The sequence below is a fragment of the Puma concolor genome, chromosome B3, assembly GCF_028749965.1.
Source record: "Puma concolor isolate L17-30 chromosome B3, mPumCon1.1.hap2, whole genome shotgun sequence".
NCBI lineage: Eukaryota > Metazoa > Chordata > Mammalia > Carnivora > Felidae > Puma > Puma concolor.
The window spans coordinates 28,575,954-28,598,233 of record NC_141672.1 but is presented as its reverse complement, the minus strand read 5'-3'; the positions used below and the strand labels follow the sequence as shown (position 1 = coordinate 28,598,233).

The window sequence follows — 22,280 nt, the reverse complement described above, 5'->3', positions numbered from 1 at the left end:
TCTTTCTGGGACATACTCTGAGATGAGCGAGTAACCTCCCCAGTGCTCTTCAGATCGCTATTTCCATGCTGTATGTTTGCCTGCCTTCTCTTTAAGAGCAAGGCAGTGCCCTAAGGGCTCTCTTCCAGCCAAGCCTGCCGACCTTTAAAACTCCACGCTAGTTGCCATAAATCATGAAATTTGGCCCCTCTTGCTCTCTTACTGTGGGAATTTGTTTTCCCCGGATGCTCCCCAGTGTGTTAGTATGTCTCTCACCCTTCTTTCCCACCACTGCTCCCTGCCTACCATAGTGGCCACCATCCATTTCTCTCCCAAACTGTTGTCTCTGCACTTTCTGCCTTCTTTGATGTGGCCTCCTCTCTACCTTTAATTGTTGCAGTTGGTTCTGCCAGTCTTCAGATCAATATCTAGGTATTTAGGATGATTTGCTAGTTATCTAGTTGTGTTCATGAGCCGAGGTGAGCCTAGAGTCCTCCTACTTTGCTGCCATCTTCTTAACCCCACATCCCAGTTCTTTAAGCGGCTTATCATTGTCTCTCCTCCCCTGCCTCACATCCTCATTTCAAATAGTTTTTAACTCTCAGACCACTCACGAAAATCAGACTACAGGGAGATCCTTTGGGTAGCAACAAATGCAGAATTCATAATTTATTCATCTGCGGGGGTCTCTTGATTCCTTTAATTCAGCTTTTTACAAATACCAGATATGTTCCTAGGATTAATGTCCACTGTAACAAGTAGTTATGTAGAGTTGATCATACTAGAGTTTTACCAAAATGGCTAGGTTTTTTAAATACAATTTTTTAAAAATTTTGCTTGTTTAATTGGGCATAAAATGGCAGGTCAAGGCAACTTTGTGTTTCTTTGATATCTGTAGAAGGTGAACAGATCCCTTATTTGCTGGACATTTACATTTTATAGATATTTTTAGTGACAGTGGATAAAATATATGTACCTCAAACCTTTGAGTGTTAGTCAAGATTTTTCTGTATTATAACATTTTTTTAATGGCTAAGATAAGTGGCAAAAAAGATTATAAATCTCAGTAAAAGTACCTCTGGGAAGATTAGGACGGACACTGACATTTAAGAAACCATTTCTAATTGAAAGTCATTATTCTGCTTCTTATATATTTAGTGTTTTGGTAATCATTCACTCATTCTACAATGTTGAATGTCTGTCAGGTCTGTGGATGAGACCTCTTAAGGAGCGGACCTCCAGTGGAGGAGTCTACCATGTAAATAAATAATACAGCACCAGTATACATTAGCGATACGAATAAAACATTTTCATTTCAACTTAAAATTGTGGGCATTTGTGCTAAAACATATTGCTTATCTAAGAAATAATTACATACTTTTTCTTTCAATCCTGTGTTCTTTATTTTATCTGAGTTGTAAAGACTTAGAATTTATACCGCAGGCTTAAAAATTAGCTCTTAGTTTGTTCAGGGTGGCACTGACCAGTGTGTTTAACTCTGTGTCAAGGATGTACTATGGACTGGTTACAACATTTCTTTGTTCACTGGCCAGTCTGTCCATCTGTCCATCCTTCATCCTCCTCAGCCATAGTCATCTTTTGCTAAACGTATCCCCCTGATCCCAAGGGCAACTGAGAGAGTGTATGAGTCCCTCAAAATAAATATAATCAGCATAAATACATAGTAGGAAGTCCAGAGACGTCTGTATAAAAAGCCCACGTTAAGTAGGCTTTTTTTTTCTTTTTTACTAAAATCCATGAAGGAAATTTAGGTTTTCCACGCACTAAATCTACTTTAAAAAGAGTTGGGTGGTATCAGTTTTTCCCCACTGCTATTACTACATATCCTCTCTTTGGCCAAGTGGTTGCTGTTTGGATTCATTACCAGTCCGGGAAATAGTAATACAGAAGGTCAGTGTGCCTCTAAGAGCCCTGATGCATTTCCATGTCCCGTGTGAAGAACATGAAATATGCATGCTCTGGTTCCCATTCCTTGTCACAGAGAATAAATCACAAGCTATATTGAAAATACAGTCTCGGGGCGCCTGGGTGGCGCAGTCGGTTAAGCGTCCGACTTCAACCAGGTCACGATCTCGCGGTCCATGAGTTCGAGCCCCGCATCAGGCTCTGGGCTGATGGCTCAGAGCCTGGAGCCTGTTTCCGATTCTGTGTCTCCCTCTCTCTCTGCCCCTCCCCCGTTCATGCTCTGTCTCTCTCTGTCCCAAAAATAAATAAACGTTGAAAAAAAAAAAATTTAAAAAAAGAAAATACAGTCTCTGCAGACTTTGGTGTTATGTCCACAGTTTCATAGTTTCTCAGGTGTTTCAACTTTTGCAGAATGTGATATATCTGCTTGTTCTTTTAATTGTTAATATAAGAATCTATATTTGATACATTATTAAAATTTAAAATGTATCTCCTTACATTTTTAAATGTCAGAATACCTGCCAATGGGAAATATCCCTGATCTATGCATTTATACTTTTTCCACAGTTATAATATTATAACTGATATCCAAATGATATCAGTTGAGTCCATCTCTTCATCTCTTTATCTCATGGATGAAAATGATAATACTCTCTCCCTGTTTTCTAAGATTAAATTTCAAGAAATAATTATTGTGTAGAGATAAATAAAACTCAGTTGACCTAGGGTGTTCATAGTCTATTAGGGAATGCAGGTCTATAAGTAGATCATTGCAAAATAGTGTGAAAGTTCAAAAGTAAACGTGTCAAAACCCAGAAGTAGCTCTAAGGAAGCAATGGTTAATTATTTGATTGGCAAAGAACAAGAGAGACAAAGCAAGGATTGATGACTAGACTCATGCCAGATGGACAGGGTTAGGGCAAAGACGTTTCAGGAAGGGAGGCTAGAATATGCAAGGTTACAGAAGTGGGAAGTGGCCCATTGTGCTCTGAGAGCCAGAAATAATTGTGTACTACTTATACGAAAGCTGTAGGCACTGCCCAGAAATGCCACTGGAGAGTAGAAGGGCCAGATCCAGAGGGACCTATTGCTTGGATTTTATTCTTCAGGCAGGGGACGGATTTAAAGCCGGTGAGAGTCATGACTGTGTGTATTTGGGGATCATTCTGGCAGGATGGATTGGAGGGAGTGAGCATGTAAGGTAGGAAGACTAAGCAGAGGAAGAAGTGAGGTCAGTGAACCAGAAAGGAGCCACAGAGGATAATGGAGGGGCCAGGACTGAGCTGAGAGCTGAACTTTCCAGGGGCTGGAAGGGTTAGGACTTGGTGACTGACTAGAGAGTTTCCCTTCTGTAGCTTAAGACATGTGGCTTTCTCCACTTCTCCCCAGTTAATCTCCAATGTTTTTTTAATTCTTAGTTTCAAATTAGTTACCTACCCCTTAGACTATCCAGAGAGGGAAGAGGCCCTTTGCTTATTTATTTTTCCTAAAGCCCAGCCTAATGCTGTGTTCTTTTTAGGTGAGATGGGCAGACCTGGAAGAAAAGAAGGACGCAGATAGGAAAAGGGCCATAGGTTTTGTGGTCGGACAGACTGATTGGGAGAAGATCACAGATGAAAGTGGTCACCTGGCTGAAAAAGCCCTCAATCGAACCAAATATATATGAGACTTAGTTTTTGAACGGAGTCATTGTTCCTCTAAGGTAAGATTGCACACTCATATGAATAGCCTCTACTGTGTGGTTGTTTTGAAGGGTTTGAGATAAAGGAGACAGCATGCTTTGCTAAAAATGCTTCTCGTATTATTTTTTGGTTTTTAAGTATGTGCTAGTTGCCAACATTTATAGTGCAAGGTATTGGAAAATGGAGCAGTTTTCTACAACTCAGCTCACTTAACGTAAGACTTGAGAAAAGCTTGGATTCTGTAGATTTGAGGAGTAGAGTGTTGAGATACTAAAGTCTACTGAACTTTTCTACCTGCTATCTCCTGGCATGACAGCCTTTTCTTTTCTTTCCAGGTGGTTCGCTTTGAGGTGATCTGAAGCCACGGCCTCATGGAGCTTCGTTGTGTGTCACCTTGCCTTCCACGTTTCAGTTTTTGTTTTGTTTCTACCACTTTAGTTTTTTAAAGTTCTCCAGTGTCCCCAAGAGGTATTAGAATCTTGCTGTACCCAAGCAAGACATTGATTTTTCTTTTTAACGATTTTGGGGAGGGAGGGAGTGATAGCTTAACTGCTGAAGCCAGGTGGGGGTCTGCTGGAAGATTCCAACAGAAAATATTTCCTCCACTGTACAATGTCACAGACTATCTCTATCATCATTGCTTTGTGGCTGTTTTTGTTTTTTACTGTATGTAACTGGTAGCTGATTGTACTAGGATTAAAAACAATAAACTTTCACGATAAAGCCGATGAGATTCATGGGCTATACAGCATGGGCCCCTTTCTCTCGTTTTCTTAATTTTATTTTTTTTGCTTTTTTAATATGGTGTGTTCTAATTACGTGCTAGCCGAACATCCCAAAACCTCTTTCCTATAGAATATTATATAGCTCAATATAATACATAGCACATATTGTAAACACAAGGAAGTCTCCGTAATCTTTGTTTTATAGCTTTCTTTATCTTTGCATCGTGAAGACTAGTAGAGACAACTGCAAATATTCATCAGTTCCCTGGAGCACATCAGTTCTGTAGCATGATGTTTTATTGTTTATTATTATTATTATTACTTTGATCCTCTTGCTGTTGCCTCATGCCCCGTTACATTTTGATTTTTCCCTCATCTGGCTTTGACTCCTGGTGGACAAAACTGATGTGCTCCATAGAACTCAGGAACTTGTTGCCTTATTGCTGAACTTGAATTAACTGATGTTTGCATCAAGATTTCAGGGAAGGAGTATGGAAATGCGCAGCCCTCTGGCAGGCAGCCTTTAAGCCCTTCAAGTTTTCAGGTTCTTGCCAGATTGCTCATGATTGGAAAGTATGGCCTTCTGCACAGAATTTCCCCTCTTGTGGATAGTACCAGGTGGAACCTAGAAATATATGGTGCTAAAACCCAAATATCATTCCAATTTAAAAACAGAAAAACATTCTTTTCCCTCTTCTATTCTGCAAAGCAAAAAAATATCATTTTCTAGCATGAGAGAAGACCTAGAGAAGAGCCTTCCTCCTCAAACACCGTTTCCACTTTGTAATCCAACTCTGCAAGTTCTAAATGTGTTCACAAAAGGCTTGAATATTTTGAAATACTCACTTTTGGGCTACAGACAAAAACCTTTTAGTTTTATGACCTACATTAAATACCGTGTGACCAGAGATGATATTTATTAGCATTCAAATAGTACTGCTTTGGGTGTCAAGAACGTGAAATTACAGTACTGAAGACCAACTTAACGGGAATCCTCACAACTTTCTGTTCTTTTTATCTTCTCTGAAATTCTGAATGTTTACATGTAAGAGGCTTTTAACAAGTCAATATTGAACGTGTAATTTGTTTCATTAAATAACACCTACTGTTTGTAGTATTTAACAACTTTGGTTGCTTATTGGCTGACAGTAGACTTCTATGTACTGATCTTTCTCAGCTGCGTTTATGACGTCGAGTGAAGGTCCATCACAAGATAGCCAATAGAATTATTGTTTATACAGAGACTCACTTGAATCTACCAAATGCCTGTTCTTATCAAAGACAGTATTTCCAGAATGTGTTCTCTAGTTCAGAAGACAATGGAGATATATATGTTCTTACAGAGAATGTCTTACTTTAGTTTTCTTAACCATTTTATGTTCTAACAGTATTCAGAATGCCAATGAAATAAGAAGTGGTAATCACCTGTGAATCACCATAAACCTGCCTTTTTTTTTTGCCTTGCAGCCATGGCTTTGTGTCTATGATCTTATACCAAAGGGGATAAGGGGAGAGGAAACAATCTGTAGAAGATACAGATTAACATGACCTTAGGGGATAAACATAGAATGTTGGCTACTTTCGGAAGTTGGTCTGACAAATAACTTCAATGAAAGATTAATGAAGAAAAGATGAGGCCCCAAAAAGAAAGTAATAGAGACTGTCAGTTGATATTTGATTTTGCTAGTCTAAAGGACTATTACATTCTTGAATTTGCATTATCACTGGACTCAGAATAGAACACCCAAGAATATCTTGGAGAAATTTCGTGTTGGTAGAAAATAGCTTGATAACACAAATATTTTAAGTTTATTAAGAGATATCCTTGGAACAGGGGACCAAACTTGGATTCCATTTATGTGCTAGCATTTTACTGTTGTTTTATTTACATAGTTCTCCTTATCTCCGAAAGCTGCTTGGTATGTGTCTTTAAATTTTTTATTTTAATCCTATCAAGTTGATTTAAAATCTTTTGTGGTGTCTGGTGTCTTAATAATAATCTGATATTGGGGAGAGTTCCTCATATCTTTAATGTTTCAGACCTTTTAAATTGTGAAAAATCTCATTTCAGTGATTCAGCTCTGCTTGATGAGATGCAGAAATTTTTTCTATTTAGAAATCATTTATTTAGGGTTAAGTTGGCATATTCAAAATACATTGTAATTGATTACATGGATCAGAAGCCATCAGTTACACACACTCTGTTGGTTGACACTGACTTGGATTCACATAATTTTTGAGAAGTTATATTTGAGTCAGATATCAGTGATTAATTCAGAAGTTTATTGACAGAGACAAAGGTCTTAAATTTTCTGGTTGGATTTACTTCCTTTGTGAAAGAATTCCAGTTGTTGATTGAGCAAACCAAGTATTAAATTCTGAGTTGGACTGGCTGAAACTTTCAAACTAGGTTTTCTATTAGGTATTTTATGTTAAGGTAGGCTTTTTCGTTAAGTATTTTGTCCTGCTGACTGTGCGAGTTTCAGGTATTTTTGGTAATAGTGGTGTCTACAGCCTGTCTTACTGGTGGGACCGTAAAATCAACAGGTTGTCAGCTACAAAGAGACCATATAGTTGCTTCACATACAGTTTAGAAATACCAAAACTGAGGTGAATTTTACTAAGCCATACGAGAATGATTCCTCATTCTTAATATCGACGGACCCTGGTACAAGTTCAAGTTCTTCTCTTAGAAGCCATGTGACCTTAAGCAACTCATTTAACCTATCTGAGCTTCCATTTCCTCATCCATAAAGTGACAGTAACAAAACTCACCTAGCAAAGGTTGCAGTGAGGAGTAAATGGATGATGCTTGTAAGCTGCTTGGCACAGTGCCAAGCACCTAGTAAAAGGTGAAAAAAAATTGGTAGCTGTCATCATCGTCGTTAATTCGTTTTTGACTCGTACTTATATGTGCTTTAGAAATTTGACATTTTCGCTTGGCTTGAAGGTAATTGTCATGTTTTGTAGCCAGCTCTTATAGACTGAGCTATGCCATGTGAAATGGTGTGGCGTGTGTGTGTCGGGAGAGTAATACTTCGGAAGCATTTTCAGGTAAGCAATGAAACTGATTTTCAGAACCAGTATGGAAGCTTAAGAGGTTAGGTGCAAAGGTTAGCTAATATGCACCAAGGAGGGGATAAGTAGTAACAGAAAGCAGTTACCAGACAATAGGTGTGTACAAAGGTGAAAGCGCTGAAGCATTGATTTGTCTTGATTTTCATATATTCAAAGAGAAAATAGTAATTTTATGAATAAGTAATACATCCATGTGCATAAAATTCAGAAGGCTCAAGGGCAAGTGAATTAAAGTCTCCCATCCCAACCCTCAGCCTCCTCCTATCCCATCTGTAGAAGCAACCAGTGTTGCCTGTTTCTTTTGTTTCGTTTCAGAAATAATTCTGTGGACAAGCGTTGATTATTAACATTTTTGTTTTTGTTTACTCAGATGGTAGAGTGCTACACAAAGTACCTTATTTTTGTGTTTTCTTTCTAAAAGTATGTCTTAGAAGTCATTCAGATCATCTATAGAACACTCCCATTCTCAGTCTCCCTCCCCCTCTTCTCTTCCTCTCCCCCCTCCCCTTTCTCCTCTCTCTCCTTTCTCTCTTTCCTTCTCTCGCCCACTCCTTCCCTCCTTCCCGGTCTCTTTTCCTCCCTTTCTCCCCCCTCCCTCCCTCCCTCTCTCTCTCTCTCCCTTTCTGCCTCTCTCCCGCCTTCTCGCTCTCTTTCCCTCTCTCCCCCCCATTTAGTTTCCCAAAGTTACCTTCTTATTTTAAGGAGCTTTGCTGAAAAATGTTAGCAATTGCTTCATTTATATTTCTGTTCTTTTCATGGTATGGGGTATATATTGTATAGGTATATTTCTTTACAGTTTTATCACATGGGTGGGTTTGTGTGTCCACCCCATCTTCCTCCCACCCCCATCTCTAATCCTTGGCAGCCTTTAATCTGTTCTCCATTTTTGTAATTGTATCATTTAAAGAATGTTATGTAAATGAAATTATAGAAGATGTAACCTTTTGGGATTGGATTTGTGGCCTTGTTTTACTTGACGTAATTCTTTTGGCATTCATTCCAGTTATGATGTGTATCAGTAGTTTGTTCCTTTTTATTGCTTAGTAGCGTTCCATCCCTTTTCCCTTTTACAGCTGCAGCATATCGTATGTCTTTATCGTAATTTAATATACCAAGTTTTCGGTGATGGATATCCGTGCTGTCTTTGCTCTTATAAATTTTGAATTTCGTATATCATCATCACTCTGCCACTTCCTGTACTTGCCTGATTTCTAGCAATGAAGGAATACTACCAATGGCATCCTTTACATAGACATCTTCAGAGAGTGACAGGTGCTTGAGAGCCAGCACAGCATAATGGTGACCTGTCAAGAGAAATGACAATAATGAAATGACAAAAACAGACCTTGTTTCCTGGAAAGCCCTGCATGATAGGATTCTGACAAAGCAAAGAATCATGATGCATCTTAGAAGGCCAGAGACTCTGATGATTCCCTGGGCCACACATAACTGAGAGTTAAATCCTTATGCCTCTCTCCTCTGTACCTCTGGATATTTATGCTTTTCAGTGACTGATCTGATTCACTTCTTAGGCCCCAATGCTTTCACATTAGACCCTAGTCAACGAGCATCCCCATGGCTGGGGCTGAGCTGCAGTTAGGCACAGCCCTCTGCCCGCCAGCAGGACCTTGCATTTGTGATCCTATGAAGAGTTTGTAGATTTAATGGTTTATTATATAAGAAAGGACTTGACTTTGAGTCTTCTACTTAAGAAGCTTAAACTGCCTACCAAATATTCACATTCTTGTTTTTGACAATGTTAAGCTAGATTACAGATCCCTCTTCTGTATTTCAAGAATTGAAATAATCTCTTCCACCATAACTTGAAATCCCCCTCACACCTATTACTTCTGACAGTGAATTCTAATTCTTGACTTAAGTATATCTAATGTTTATTTCTTTTACAGCATCTAGCTAGCTTGGTGCATGGCTCATGTATCTGTAGAGTGAACAGAGAGGCTATCTCCCGCGAGCATGGCAGTAGTCACACACTTACTCAGAGTCGGACAGGTAACTAAGGAGTGAGTCAGAGGGTGCAGACTGGCCAACTGGAGAACAAGGTAGGTCCAGTTACAGGGGAGGCAGCGCCTGCTTAGCCACAGCAGATTGTGGCCATCTAGGGACGTGGGCCATTGCCAGATTTTCTGGGTTTTCAAGAGAAGTGAAAAATCAGGGTTTTTATGTGAAATCGGCGCTAGGAACCTATTTTGGGTTCTGTTTAGTTTGGTAGGGGGGTTTTTGGCAAATGCTTTGGCCTGTGCGGTTCGCCTGCCATTTCAGACTTGAAGGCTGCCGGTTTGAAACTCTTGATGTTTAGAGAAGAGGTTGGAAAGACTTTAGGGTTCATTCCTGTCCAGTCCCTTCATTTTAGAAATGAAGTTTCTGAGGCCGAGAGAAGACCAATGACTTGGTCAAAGTCTTACAGTTACTTGATGGGGAAACAAGCCTAGAACTTGGGTTTCCTCATCCCTGACTCGGCACTTTCTTTTTTCCTTACTATGATACCTTCTTTCTGAGGGCCTTCATAAGTGCTAAGGTGGTGAATGCTCCAGTATTGTGTGTGTTGTATGCACGTGCACATGTGTGTGTTTTCTAAATTCTGTGGACCTGAAAGTGCATTCTGATGTAAACATATCTATCAGGAACAATACAATTCAGTTGGTTACCTCTAAAATCATCTTCCTTGCACTCTCACAGGTATACCTGTACACTTGGAGTCTCATTTATTATGTTAGATTGTTTAATGTTTTTAATCACAGAAGCTTAAAATTTTGACAAGTATGGAATTAATTATTATGTAAGAACAGAGTAGAGGAAATCATGTTTTGCTGTTCAGATGGCTCCTAGAAGTAATTTTGTGTTCTGTAATTTGTGGTTTCTTATGTAATATAACTAACCTGTTTGTTCCAGCTCCAGTGACAAGCATCGTAACCTACTTCACTTGGAAGTTCCCTATTACCCATCTTATTAAGGACAAACTCAGCAGCTTGGTAATTAAGTCTGTCAGTAACATGATCCCAACTACTTCTCCAGCTTCTTCTTCCACCCTTCTTAACACATGCACACTACACTGTAGGTGCTGTCCCTAAAATTTCCTGTTTCCTTTAGAAATTGTATCTTAAGGCCCAGCTCACATGCTACCCTCTACCTGAAGCTGTGTTCTTCCTGATCTTCCTGTTTTGCTCCCTCCTTCCAGCTCTCACAGGGTTTTGTTTGATTTGTCCTATGATCTCTCTCTCTCTCTCTCTCTCTCTCTCTCGCTCGCTCTCTTTTGCATGTAGCTTTGGTATATTTAATTTTTTTAAGCAGAATTAACATACAGTGTTAATATTAGTTTCAGGTGGGTAATATAATGATTCAACAGCTCACCACAATTAGTGTGATCACCATCTGTCACTAAACAGTGTTATTACCGTCTTATTGTTGATGAGGATGCTAATTGACAGAGCCACTGTGGAAAACAGGGAAGTTCCTCAAAAAATTAAAATAGAATTATCCTATGGCCCGGTAACTCTACTACTGGGTATTTACCCAAAGAAAATGGAAAAATAGATGCACCCCTGTGTTTATTGCAACATTATTTACAATAGCCAAGATACAGAAGCAATCTAGGTATCCATCCGTAGGTCTATGGTCTCCTCTCAATTTATCTTTCTAGTGGAGTAGCTTATATACCTGTCTGTTCTTTCTTCCCCATCCCATTCTTTCTTCCCATTCCCATATGCAAGCTCCTAGAGGGCAAGATCTATATTTTGCTCCGCTTCCATCCTTGTAACACCTAATATGCAATGCCTGTCATGTGTAGTTGGTGCTCAACAAGCATATTTAGAGTTGATGTGATTAAATTTAAATATAAATTAATTCATATGTATAATTCACAGAACTCTAATTCTTGAGTTTGCTTTTTCACTGCCTCCGTATCTTCCAGTTGTTGGTATATCCATAAGTATTCTATAAACCAGGCATTAAAATTCAAATACCTGCTATGGACAGGAAGATAAGTGAGAATTGGCCAATGGTTTCATAATGGCATGTTCTGTTCTTTTGTCAGGAACATACATGTTTGGTTCTTTCATCAGGAACATACTTTGTTTGCAAACTAGACATGTAGGAATATTCTTCATTCTCATGGAAAAATGTCCTCTTTCTAATTTTTCTTGAAACATTTTTCACTGTGTATCTTTAGTTTTCCCACATTTAGTAGATGTATAAGTACAAGTGTTCATTTTCTTTATTGTGTGAAAAACAACAATGGAAGCAGAATGATAATGGTACCTGACTCTCAGCCTGGGGAGGCAGTAGGGCATGGCAGGGACTGGGATGATGCAGGGTACTTGCCCTATCTCAGTGAGACAGTTCTTCTCCAGCCATGGTTGCCATGAAGCAAGGTAGACCAAATGTTACCAGATGAAGTTAAAGTTGAAAGCTGGATTTTTATGTGATGTAGCCTTTTCAAAATACTATGGAGACCACATATTACCAACAGGCCATCATTCTGGGACTTCTGACATACACCATAAAAGATGTCTGAAAGACAATTACTGTAAAGAAGATGTCCATAGGAGAAGAAACATCAGGTTTGCTACATACATAGTATGTAAATATTTTGACCAGTACCTTGTAACTGATATTTTGGAACGAGCAATTCTGTTTCATTGAGGCAGATAGCAATACGTACATATACATAATACACTGATGCTGAATTTGCAGTAGGTTATTTTTTGTCCACTGCTTGCTGTTACATGGATGCATGTATTTTGCCTCCCCCTTGGGCACATCCTTTCTGTGCCTCCATTTATCAAGATGGTAGGTAAGCACCTTGTGTGTGTACAATTAAATAGTGTGCATGCACCTATCCCAGAGAAAGAAGACAGCAAGAATTCCCTTTGGTTAAGTGGAGCAGCTGAGCAGCCATGCTCAGATGTGAATTTAACCAGAATGTTCTGCTCACAACTCTCCATTGCTTCCTACTATTTCTACTGGGGAAAGAGGATGAATGTCATTAAAGCTTCTTTGTTGGCCCCTGTCAGTGTCAAGGTGGGTATATTTTGCTATGTTTGATTTCTTAAAGTATGTTTTTGGGCATTATCTTTTTCAAACCCATTTCAGCCATAAAGTACAAATTCGTTCATTCTTATCATTTAAAGAAATTAAAATACTACAGATAATACTAGAACCCCTATTGAGCAACAAACCTTTTGGAGGTAATTACTGTTATCATTTTGGAGTGTGGCTTTCCAAACCTTTTTCTGTGCATTTATACACATATATATGTACCTATAAGGATATAGTTTTATTGGTTTTTTTTACATGAGTGATATTCTTTACATGTTGTCTGCAGACCCTTATGTCTGTGTATACGTATATACACACACATACATATATATAAATATACATATGTGTATGGGTATATTCCATAATATCTGTATAACATAGATTATATCTCTTATTTGTGACAGTTTTTCACTGTCATGACAATGTTGCCTTGAACATTCTTGTAAATGCCGTTTTGGGACATAGTTTCAAATTTTCCAGGAAAAATACAGAAGAATTTAATTATTAGGCCATAGGGAAACAATTCTTCCTTTTATGTCCTCCTAATAATTTTCTGTATATGTGTTTTAGAAAGAGTCCTAACTAATGGCTGGTATATCAAAAGAAGTTCTTTTCTTGGTATTTTAAAATCCAGGTTTTTATGCTGCTCTCATTTGAATTCAGTCTTTTGAATAAATTTAGAATTGATAAGGATAAGCAAAATAAGTTCAAAGTAGACATACATAGATCAAAACCATTAAGCTTTTGGGAATAGGTGCTGTTTCAGTGGTGGGGAAATTGTCATTTGAGAAGATTATCTCTCTTAATCATGAAGTTGTTTTTTCCAACTCTTTCTCTTCTTCCTTTGGAATTATGACAACTGGATTCACAGGTGCTATGAAAATATCTTCTCACATTACACATCTTGTTTAATACTAGTTTGAAAAATCCTGGAAAATAACAGGTTTTGATACTGTACCCTTGCTTTAAAAAAAAAAGTATTGGTTTGGTGAAATATGGAATACCCACTTCTCATGAGAGTGTCTAGTTCATTTTTTTAGGTATGAAAACTTTTATTAAAAGGACATTCTTTACATGAATAACTAATATCAGAAATGAAAGGGAGGGGCCATCACTAAAGAGCCCATAGACTTCAGACATTAAAAGAGTAACAAAGAAATACTGTGAACAACTCTTTGCCCACAGATCTGATAACCTAGATGAAACAGACCAGTTGCTTAGAAGACACAATCTTGCAAAACTCAAAAAAAGAAAAAATAGACAATTTGAATAAGCCTGTATCTGTTAAGGAAATCAAATCAATAATTATTAACCTTCAAAAACAAAAAGCACCAGACCTAGATGGGTTCACTGTATCCCAGGATACAGGAAGAAATTATACCAATTCTCTATGATCTCTTTCAGAAGATAGAAGCAAAGGGAATACTCCCTAGCTCATACTATGAGGCCAGCATTATCCTGACATCAAAACCAAAGACATTACAAGAAAAGAAAACTGCAGGCTACAGATTTCTCATGAATATCTATGCAAAATTCCCTAACAAAATATTAGCAAATTGAATCCAACAATGTATAAAAAGAATTACGCACCATGGCCAAGTGGGAGGGTATGCAACATTCAAAAATTAGTTAATGTTGTCCTGCACATCAACAGGCTAAAGGGGGGAAAAAAAAAAACCACATCATATAAACAGATGTAGAAGCATTTGACAAAATCTAATACTCATTCATGATAAAAACCCTCAGTAAACTAGGAATAGAGGGAAACTTCCTTAACTGGATAAAGTGTAACTACAAAAAGCCTACAGCTAACATATTTCATCATGTTTAATGTTCCTACTAAGATCAGGAACAGGCAAAGATGTCCCTTCTCACCATTGCTTTTGAAAATTGTATTGGAAATCCTGGATAATGCAATAAGACAAGTAAAGGAAAGAAAAGATACACAGATTGAGTCAGAAGAAATAAAACTGTTTGCAGAAGACAGTACTGTTTATATAGAAAATCCAAAAGAATCAACAAACTCCTGGAGCTAATAAGTATAGCAGGGTTGCAGGATACAGGGTTAATATATATAAAAGTCAGTTGCTTTCCTATGCACCAGCAATAAACAAGTGGAACTTAAAAACAATACCATTTATATTACCACCCCTAAAAATAAAATACGTAAGTATAAATCTAACAAAATGTGTGCAAGATCCATACAAAGAAAACTATAAAACTGTGATGAAAGAAAGAACTACATAAATGCAGAGATATCCATGTTCATGGATAGGAAGAGTCAATATTATCAAGATGTCAGTTCTTCCCAAATTGATCTATAGATTCAATGCAATCCAAGTCAAAATCTCAGCAAGTGTTCTTGTGGATATTGACAAACTGGTTCTAAAGTTTATATGGAGAAGCAAGAGACCCAAGATAGCCAACACAGTACTGAAGAAGAACAAAATCGAAGGACTGATACTACCTGACTTCATGACTTACTTACAGAGCTACAATAATCAAGACAAAATAGACAACAGGCAGAAATAAATGGAACATAAATGAGATCCCAAAATAGACCCACATAAATATAATTAGCTGATCTTTGACGAAGGAGGAAAGGCAATACAGTGGAGCAAAGATGGTATTTTCAACAAATGGTGTCAGAACACCTGGACATCGATATGCAAATAAGTTGAATCTAGACACAGACCTTACACCCTTTACAAAAATTAACTCAAAATGGGTCATAGAACTAAGTGTAAAACATAAAACTATAAAACTCTTAGAAGATAACATAGGAGGGGTGCCTGGGTGGCTTAGTCAGCTAAGCGTCTGACTTTAGCTCAGGTCACGATCTCATGGTTCATGGGTTTTGAGTCCCATCGGGCTCTGTGCAGATAGCTCAGAGCTACTTCGGATTCTGTATCTCCCTCTCTCTCCGCCCCTCCCATGCTCACACTGTCTCTTTCAGATAAACATTTTTTAAAAAAGGAGAAGAAAGAAGAAGGAGTGAGGAAGCAAGAAGAAGAAGAAGAAGAAAGGAGGAGGAGGAGAAGGAGGAAGGAAGGAAGGAGAAGGAGAAGGAGAAGAAGAAAACATAGGAGTAAACCTAAATGACTTTGAGTTTGGTGATGACTTTTTAGATCACCAGAGACACAACCCATGAAAGAAAGAATTGATAAGTTGGACTTCATTCAAATTAAATTTTCTGCTCTATGAGCAACACTGTCAAGAAAATTAAAAGGCATGCCACAGACTGGGAGAAAATATGTGCAAAATGCATATCTGATAAAAGACTATTCTCCAAAATACTCAAAGAACTCTAAAATTCAAGAATAAGAAAACAACCAATTTAAAATTGGGCCAAAGACTTTACCAGGTAGATCACCAAAAAGATATACAGTTGGAAAATAAGCATATGAAAAGATGCTTCATATCATATGTCATCAGGGAAATGCAAATGAAAACAACAAGGTATCCTCACATACCGTTAGAATGGCCAAAATCTAGATCACTGACACCACCAAATGCTGATGAGGATGTGGAGCAACAGGAACTCTTCTTTGTTGCTGGTGAGAATGCAACATGATGCAGCCACTTTGGAAATCAGTTTGGCAGTTTCTTAGAAAAGTAAACATACTCTTACCATATAACTCAACAGTCATGCTCCTTGGTATTTACTCAAAGGACTCAAATACTATGGCCAATAATAATCTGAGCATGGATATTTATAGTAGCTCTATTCATAATTGCCAAAATTTGGAAGTAATCAAGATGTCTTTCAGTGGGTGAATGGATAAATAAACTGTGGTACATCCAAACAATGGAATATTGTTCAACACTAAAAAGAAATGAGCTGTGAAGCCATCAAAAGTCATGGAGGAAACAAATGCATATTAATAAATGAAAGAAGAATCATATACTACACACTGTAATTCCAACTATATGATGTTCTGGAAAAGGTAACAATGTGAGGACAGTAGATATTAATGGTTGCTAGGGTTTAGTGAGCAGAGAGGTTTTCCAGGGCAATGAAACTATTCTGTATGATACTATAATGATGGATACATGTCATTTACACCTGTCAAAACTCATAGAATGCACAACACCAAGGATGAAACCTAATGAACACTATGGATTTTAAGTGATGCTGATGTATCAATGTAGTTTTATCAGTTTGTAACAAATGTACCACTGATGGGGATGTTAATAATGAGGGGGCCTGTGCTTTTATGAAGGCAAGTAATTTTATGGGAAATCTGTGTATCTTCTGCTCAGTTTTGCTATGAACCCAACATGACTAAGTCGGTTGTTAAAAAACCAAAAAAAAAAAAAAAAAGTACTTCAGGGAGGTTTTATTTTTCATAAGAGTCTTCTGCTTTCACTACATGTGAATCTGAGTGTGTCAGTAAGGCCTCTACAGGATTTGAAAGGCATTCCTAAAAGTTTATTGTCAGGGAAGCATGCTGACATTGGAGGCCTTGAATCAAGAATTGGTAAGGTTCTGGTTGAATAATTGTGTAGATTCCATAAGCATAGGATTACTCTTTATGTGTGCATGTTTGGAAGAATTACAAAATACGAATAGTGCTCCATGTGAAGAGTCATATGCTAGAGCAGTTAGTTATAAAACTTGACATGTAAGAATTACCTGGGGATCTGTTAAAACTCCAAAGGCTCAAGCTATATACACCTCATAACAATTAGAGTCTAGAGGTGGGACTGGGGCACCAGTAATTTTTTTAAATTTTTTAAAGTTTATTTTTTTAGTAGTCTCTACACCCAGTGTGGGACTTTGAAATCACAATCCCGAGATCAAGAGTTAGATGTTCTTCCAACTGAGCCAGCCAAGCACCCCAGCACTGGTCATTTTTAAAGCCCACCAGGGAGTTTCAGTGTGCAGCAAAGTTTGAGAACCAGAGTTCTAAAGGAAGTGTTTAATTTTATTCCATCTCCATATGAAGATAAGTTCATTAATAATAATTCCCAAAGGCCCTGGTCTGTTAGTACTTTGCAGGTGTGGAAGATGTTGGAGGTGTTGGAAGGATACTTGTTAATAATAATTTTTTAATTTTTATTTTGAGAGAGAGTGCACAAGTAAATGCATATATGAGCGGGGGAGGGACAGAGAGAGAATCCCAAGCAGGCTCTGTGTTGTCAGTGCAATGCCCAACGTGGGGCTCAATCCCATGAACTGTGAGATCATGACCTGAGCCAAAATCAAGAGTCGGATACTTAACCGACTGAGCCACCCAGGTGCCCCAATAGCAATAATAATCAATAAAACTTATTAAATGCAAAATAAAATCCATAAGCCTCAAAGAGTTAATGCAGTTTCCAAAGGTGCTTGACAGAAAAGAAACAGTCTAGGCACAGGGAGAATCTGGCTTATTGGGAGCAAATGAAGCCAAGATTTTAAAATGTCTTTTAATGTGAAACACGTATGTGCCCCTGGGCCTGAAAACAAGCCACAACCTTCCCAGTTGTGGTGAAGGTTCCTAACAATAGAAATGAGTTGCGGTACAATGTTATTTAAACTGGAAAGTTCTGAGGAGAATTTTGATTTGTAGAGGAGGTCACAGATGGGAGAAGACAAGTGCAGAGGGCAGAAGGGAGAGGCTATTTTTCTATGACTCTTCTGATTACAAAGAGAGCAGATTTAGCTGCTAGTTCTCATTATCTGTGTATGCAGAAGAGAACCAAACAAGCCTAACAAAATGAAAATTGATATTTAATCACAAAGCTAGAAGGTACCTTATTAAATTGACCTGCTTTGGTATTGAGATAATTAGTTGTGGTTTTAAGTGTCCTTATGGAAGCACTCTCATTCATGGTGGTGTGGACTTCTGTTTGCTTCTTGCTTAGGGGACATCAGTTCTTCAATAGAACTCTGTCAAACATTCTGATTCTACATGGGCTGTGTGGTTTTTGTTTTAAATTTGTATTTTAAAATAATCATAGATTCATAGGAAATTGCAAAAATGTGCAGGGAATTCCTTATGCATCCTTCACCAAGTCTTCCCCTATGGTAATGTCATATAGAGTTACGTCTCAAAACCGAGAAATTGACATTGGAATACTCCACAGAGCTTATTCTGATTTACAAACACTCATGTGTATGCGTGTGTGTGTCTGTGCATCTGTGTGGTTCTACGCAATGTCATCCTGTATAGTTTCATGTAACACCACTGTGATCAAGACACAGTGTTCCACGTGGGGTTTGAAGAACTGTAAAGGGATTCAGAATGAGTCACTTTGCTTGTGGTCCCACCAGCTTGAGTTCAGGACTTTTTATTTTGGGGGACTGCTGCTTTGTGGGGATAGGTAACATAGCTTTTGCAACATAAAGTGACTTTTCTTATGTGATCATCATTAAAGGTGTGTTTCTCAAGGACTATGTTGTGAGGAAGAAAATCATGGTCACTTTATGTGAAGGAAGTGAAATGGTAAATTTATACCCCAAAACATAAAATCTGTTAGTGGTCTTTATTTTGGGGGCAAGTCCACCAATTCTGGCATAACAACAATGGACTCAATCCTAGAAAAGTTCCTCTTCTGCCAAGTTTTAGAACATTTGAGACTTGTTCAATAAATGGTGCAACTTTCTAGTTCCTGAAACAGAAGACTGTCGATCCCCCAGAGAAATGCCCTGGTATGTTTGAAGTGAATAGGTATGATTCTACAATAAAGAAATGGAAAGTCACTTAATAGCATCTTCTAAGCATTGTCAACATATTAAAATCCGCCTCACTTATGTTTTATAGGTAATTGCTATCTCCAGAACCTAAGGATACATAATCCTATCTACTATTTACATGGCGTGAGGATTTTAATTGTCTCTGCACCTAGTATATCAAAACTAAGGTGCTTAGGAATGTAAGTTCAGTGTCATTAAACTTTTTGTTCCCAGGATTTGCTGATAAATCTATAGTCTAGCAAAACCGTTTGCATGCGTGGTTTGTTCTAACACCTGCAACCCAGTCTTTCTTGGAAACTCTTATTTCTGACATTATTTTTAGCAAGAGTTCTAGAGGAGAGAAGAGTTCTAGAGTGGGTTGGTTGGAAAACTCTGGTGGATCCAGCAAGCTCAGCTCTGATGAAGTAATGAGATATGTGATGAGAAGTGAAATGTCTAAACATCAAGATAGTAATTTGGCAAAAGCAGCTTTGGGGTGTTTATAAAAAGAATACATCCCACTAGATGTAACTGTCTTAGGGGTCTTAGGGTCTTAGGGATTTAAAAGAGTAAGACTTCAGCAAAGCATTGTGTCCTAACACTGGATTTGAAAAAGTCAATTTATTTGGGAACAGAGTAGCCAAAAAACATTAAGAGCCTTAAATATTCTGAAAAAGATAATCACAAATCCCACATTCATGAAAGAGCAGAGGAGGAAGATCATCATTAATGACGATAAAATGAAAAACAGAAAAGAGGCCAGATTACTTGCAATAAAAAAGTAAGCTTATCTTTATAGAAATGTGCTCCTGAATATAGATTTTAAATGTTAGGAGAGGAAAACCAAGGTTGTGTCAGTATGTGCTCCCCCTACACACCCATCTAATCTTCTAAGGAGTGGAATAACAAGGATGTTTTGAACAACTGTGCAGGAGTTAAGAAAATATTCAAGCCAAACAGTCTATTCAGTGGACATTGAGACATCCCCCAAAAATATTTGTGAAAGATGGCAAGTTGAATAGTTTTAGAAATAATGTCTTAGTCACTAAGCTTATAGTTAGGAGGGTGTCAGACTGCAATGTATTGGCCTGTAAAAGACAAAAGCAGGTCAATGTCTTTGGTAACCAACTAGCAAATAGCAATAGTAGTCATGTCATGTGCCAAGTAAACACGTCAACATAGGAGTATTGTTATAAAGAGTAAATGAGGGAATGCATAGAGACTTTATAGCACAAGGCTTTTTTTTTTAGCTGGACTTTCTTTACCTCTCAGAAAACATTAACATCTCAGTTTGAAGCTAAGTTCTATGTTGTCATCACAGGTATTAGTGCATTTTACTGCATGGTTATAGTAAAAACAAAATTCAGAGTATGTTTTACACCTATAATGTCACACATCCATGCCATTCTTAAGCTAAGACTTCTTTTTCAGCTGTGGAGCAGTACAAACTCATGACTTTGCTAACAGTTCATGACTGCTGTGTAATAACATAACATGCACTAGGAATGTGCTGTATTATTTTACCTAAACATGTATTATTTTACCTAAACCTTAGAACAGTGCTGTGAGGTAGGTTACTATTTTATCTCTATTTTACAGATGGGAAAGCTGAGGCGGAGAGAGTAACTTGCGGAGGTCCATAGCTGGTAGGTGCTTGAGCCAGGATGAAACCACGCTCCAAGGCTCATGCACTTTACTGAAGTCTCTTCTTAAGGAAGCTATTGGTTAAGAGGGAAGTGAGGGTGGGAGTGGGGCAGCAGATTAGATACCTGAGGATCAGGTAGGGAAAAGGTTAGGGTACAGACAACATTCTTGCCCAAAGCTAAATTTCCAGACCAGAAGCTGTTATAAAGGAATAGGAGTCTGAGCCACAGAAATCAGTAAATGGAGGGGATGGGGTGTTCAAAGGGAAGACTAGGACCTAATGCATGTTTGAGGGGTGACTGGAGAATTTGGAAATAGCAAAACAAATCTGTGAGCATGAAGGGGTGAGATTGTAAGAAACCAAACGACCCGAAAGACTCTTGGTGAAGGAGGAGCAGATTCTTGAGTGAGTAGGTGGATGTGTGAACTGGTGAGGCTTGGGGTGGATGTTCCTCTACTGTTTTCATTGTCTCAACCTGCCCTCGACATTTCCTCAGATATTCCCGTCTTCCTCTAGAGGCTAACATCTAGGAGCTTGAGGGTTTTCTTTTTAGTATGACTGAGTATTCAACTCCTGCATACTTAGGTTTGTATAGTCTGAGAGAATTACTTCAATAGGAATTGTATACCCCTGAAAAATACACTGCTCATGAATTATCTTTTTCTACAGGTGAGCACTTAATACATATTTTTCAATCTTAGGTACCATGATCTACCTCCAAGATACAGTATGCATTATTAATACTCTCAAATAGGTAATCAGAGCTCATTCCTTACAGTGTGTGTTATATGTACTTGAATCTGACCAAGAATGTCTTTATACTTTCATAAGAAGTATTACATTTGTTATATTTTCACAAGCTTATGTTTTCCCCCCAGAGCCTCAAGTCCCGCAGCAATTGTTAAGAGTTGTAGAGCACTTCTCAAATTCAAGTGTGCATAATTTAATCACCAGCCTGGTAGAACTATAACTTACTTTAGCCAACGCGTTCTTCATCCCTCTCTTACCCATAACTCCCTCATTATTGTTTTTTATTTCTCAGTCCTGAGAAAATGAAATTGCATTATGTGAAATCTATGCAAATGCATAATAGAGTGTCTATAAAAAACATCAAAGGTTTTTTAAAATTCTATTTTGTTCTGAATGCATACATCATAAAACTTGATCTACTTTACAGAGCAAAAAGTTGAAACAACAAAGAAAAGAATCAGAATCAAGGATTATGAAAATTTAGATGATATCATCCAGGAAACTGCTTACCAAAATTTTAGCTACTTTTATAAGGATTTTTTAAAAAATATTTTCTAGCAGCGCCTGGGTAGCACAGTCAAGTGTCCAACTCTTGGTTTCAGCTCAGGTTTGTGAGATCGAGCCCTATGTCAGGCTCCCCACTGACAGCACAGAGCCTGCTTGGGATTCTCTTTCCCTCTCTCTCTGCCCCTCCGCCCTCTCTCTCACTCTCTCTCAAAAGGAGTAAACTTAAAAAATATTTTCTAAAGGCATATGTAAAAGTTATACGATAGATGTCT

General features: G+C 38.0%; 1 protein-coding gene across 3 annotated transcripts in view; it reads left to right on the top strand.

Annotated features, from left to right (window-relative positions):
* Positions 1–22,280, top strand: part of YLPM1 (YLP motif containing 1) — a 96,277-nt gene that overhangs the window by 71,042 nt on the left and 2,955 nt on the right. Inside the window, exons 20-21 of one of the 3 annotated variants that reach the window (XR_015252191.1) lie at positions 3,425–3,607; positions 3,923–4,055. Coding sequence is in view for 1 of the 3 variants with exons in the window: in XM_025919671.2 (XP_025775456.1) it covers positions 3,425–3,571 (147 nt within the window). In the remaining 2 variants the exon portion in view is untranslated. Of the gene's footprint in view, positions 1–3,424; positions 3,608–3,922; positions 4,339–22,280 lie in introns of those variants that run through there. The other 2 variants (XM_025919671.2, XR_015252192.1) reach the window with 2 other exon arrangements.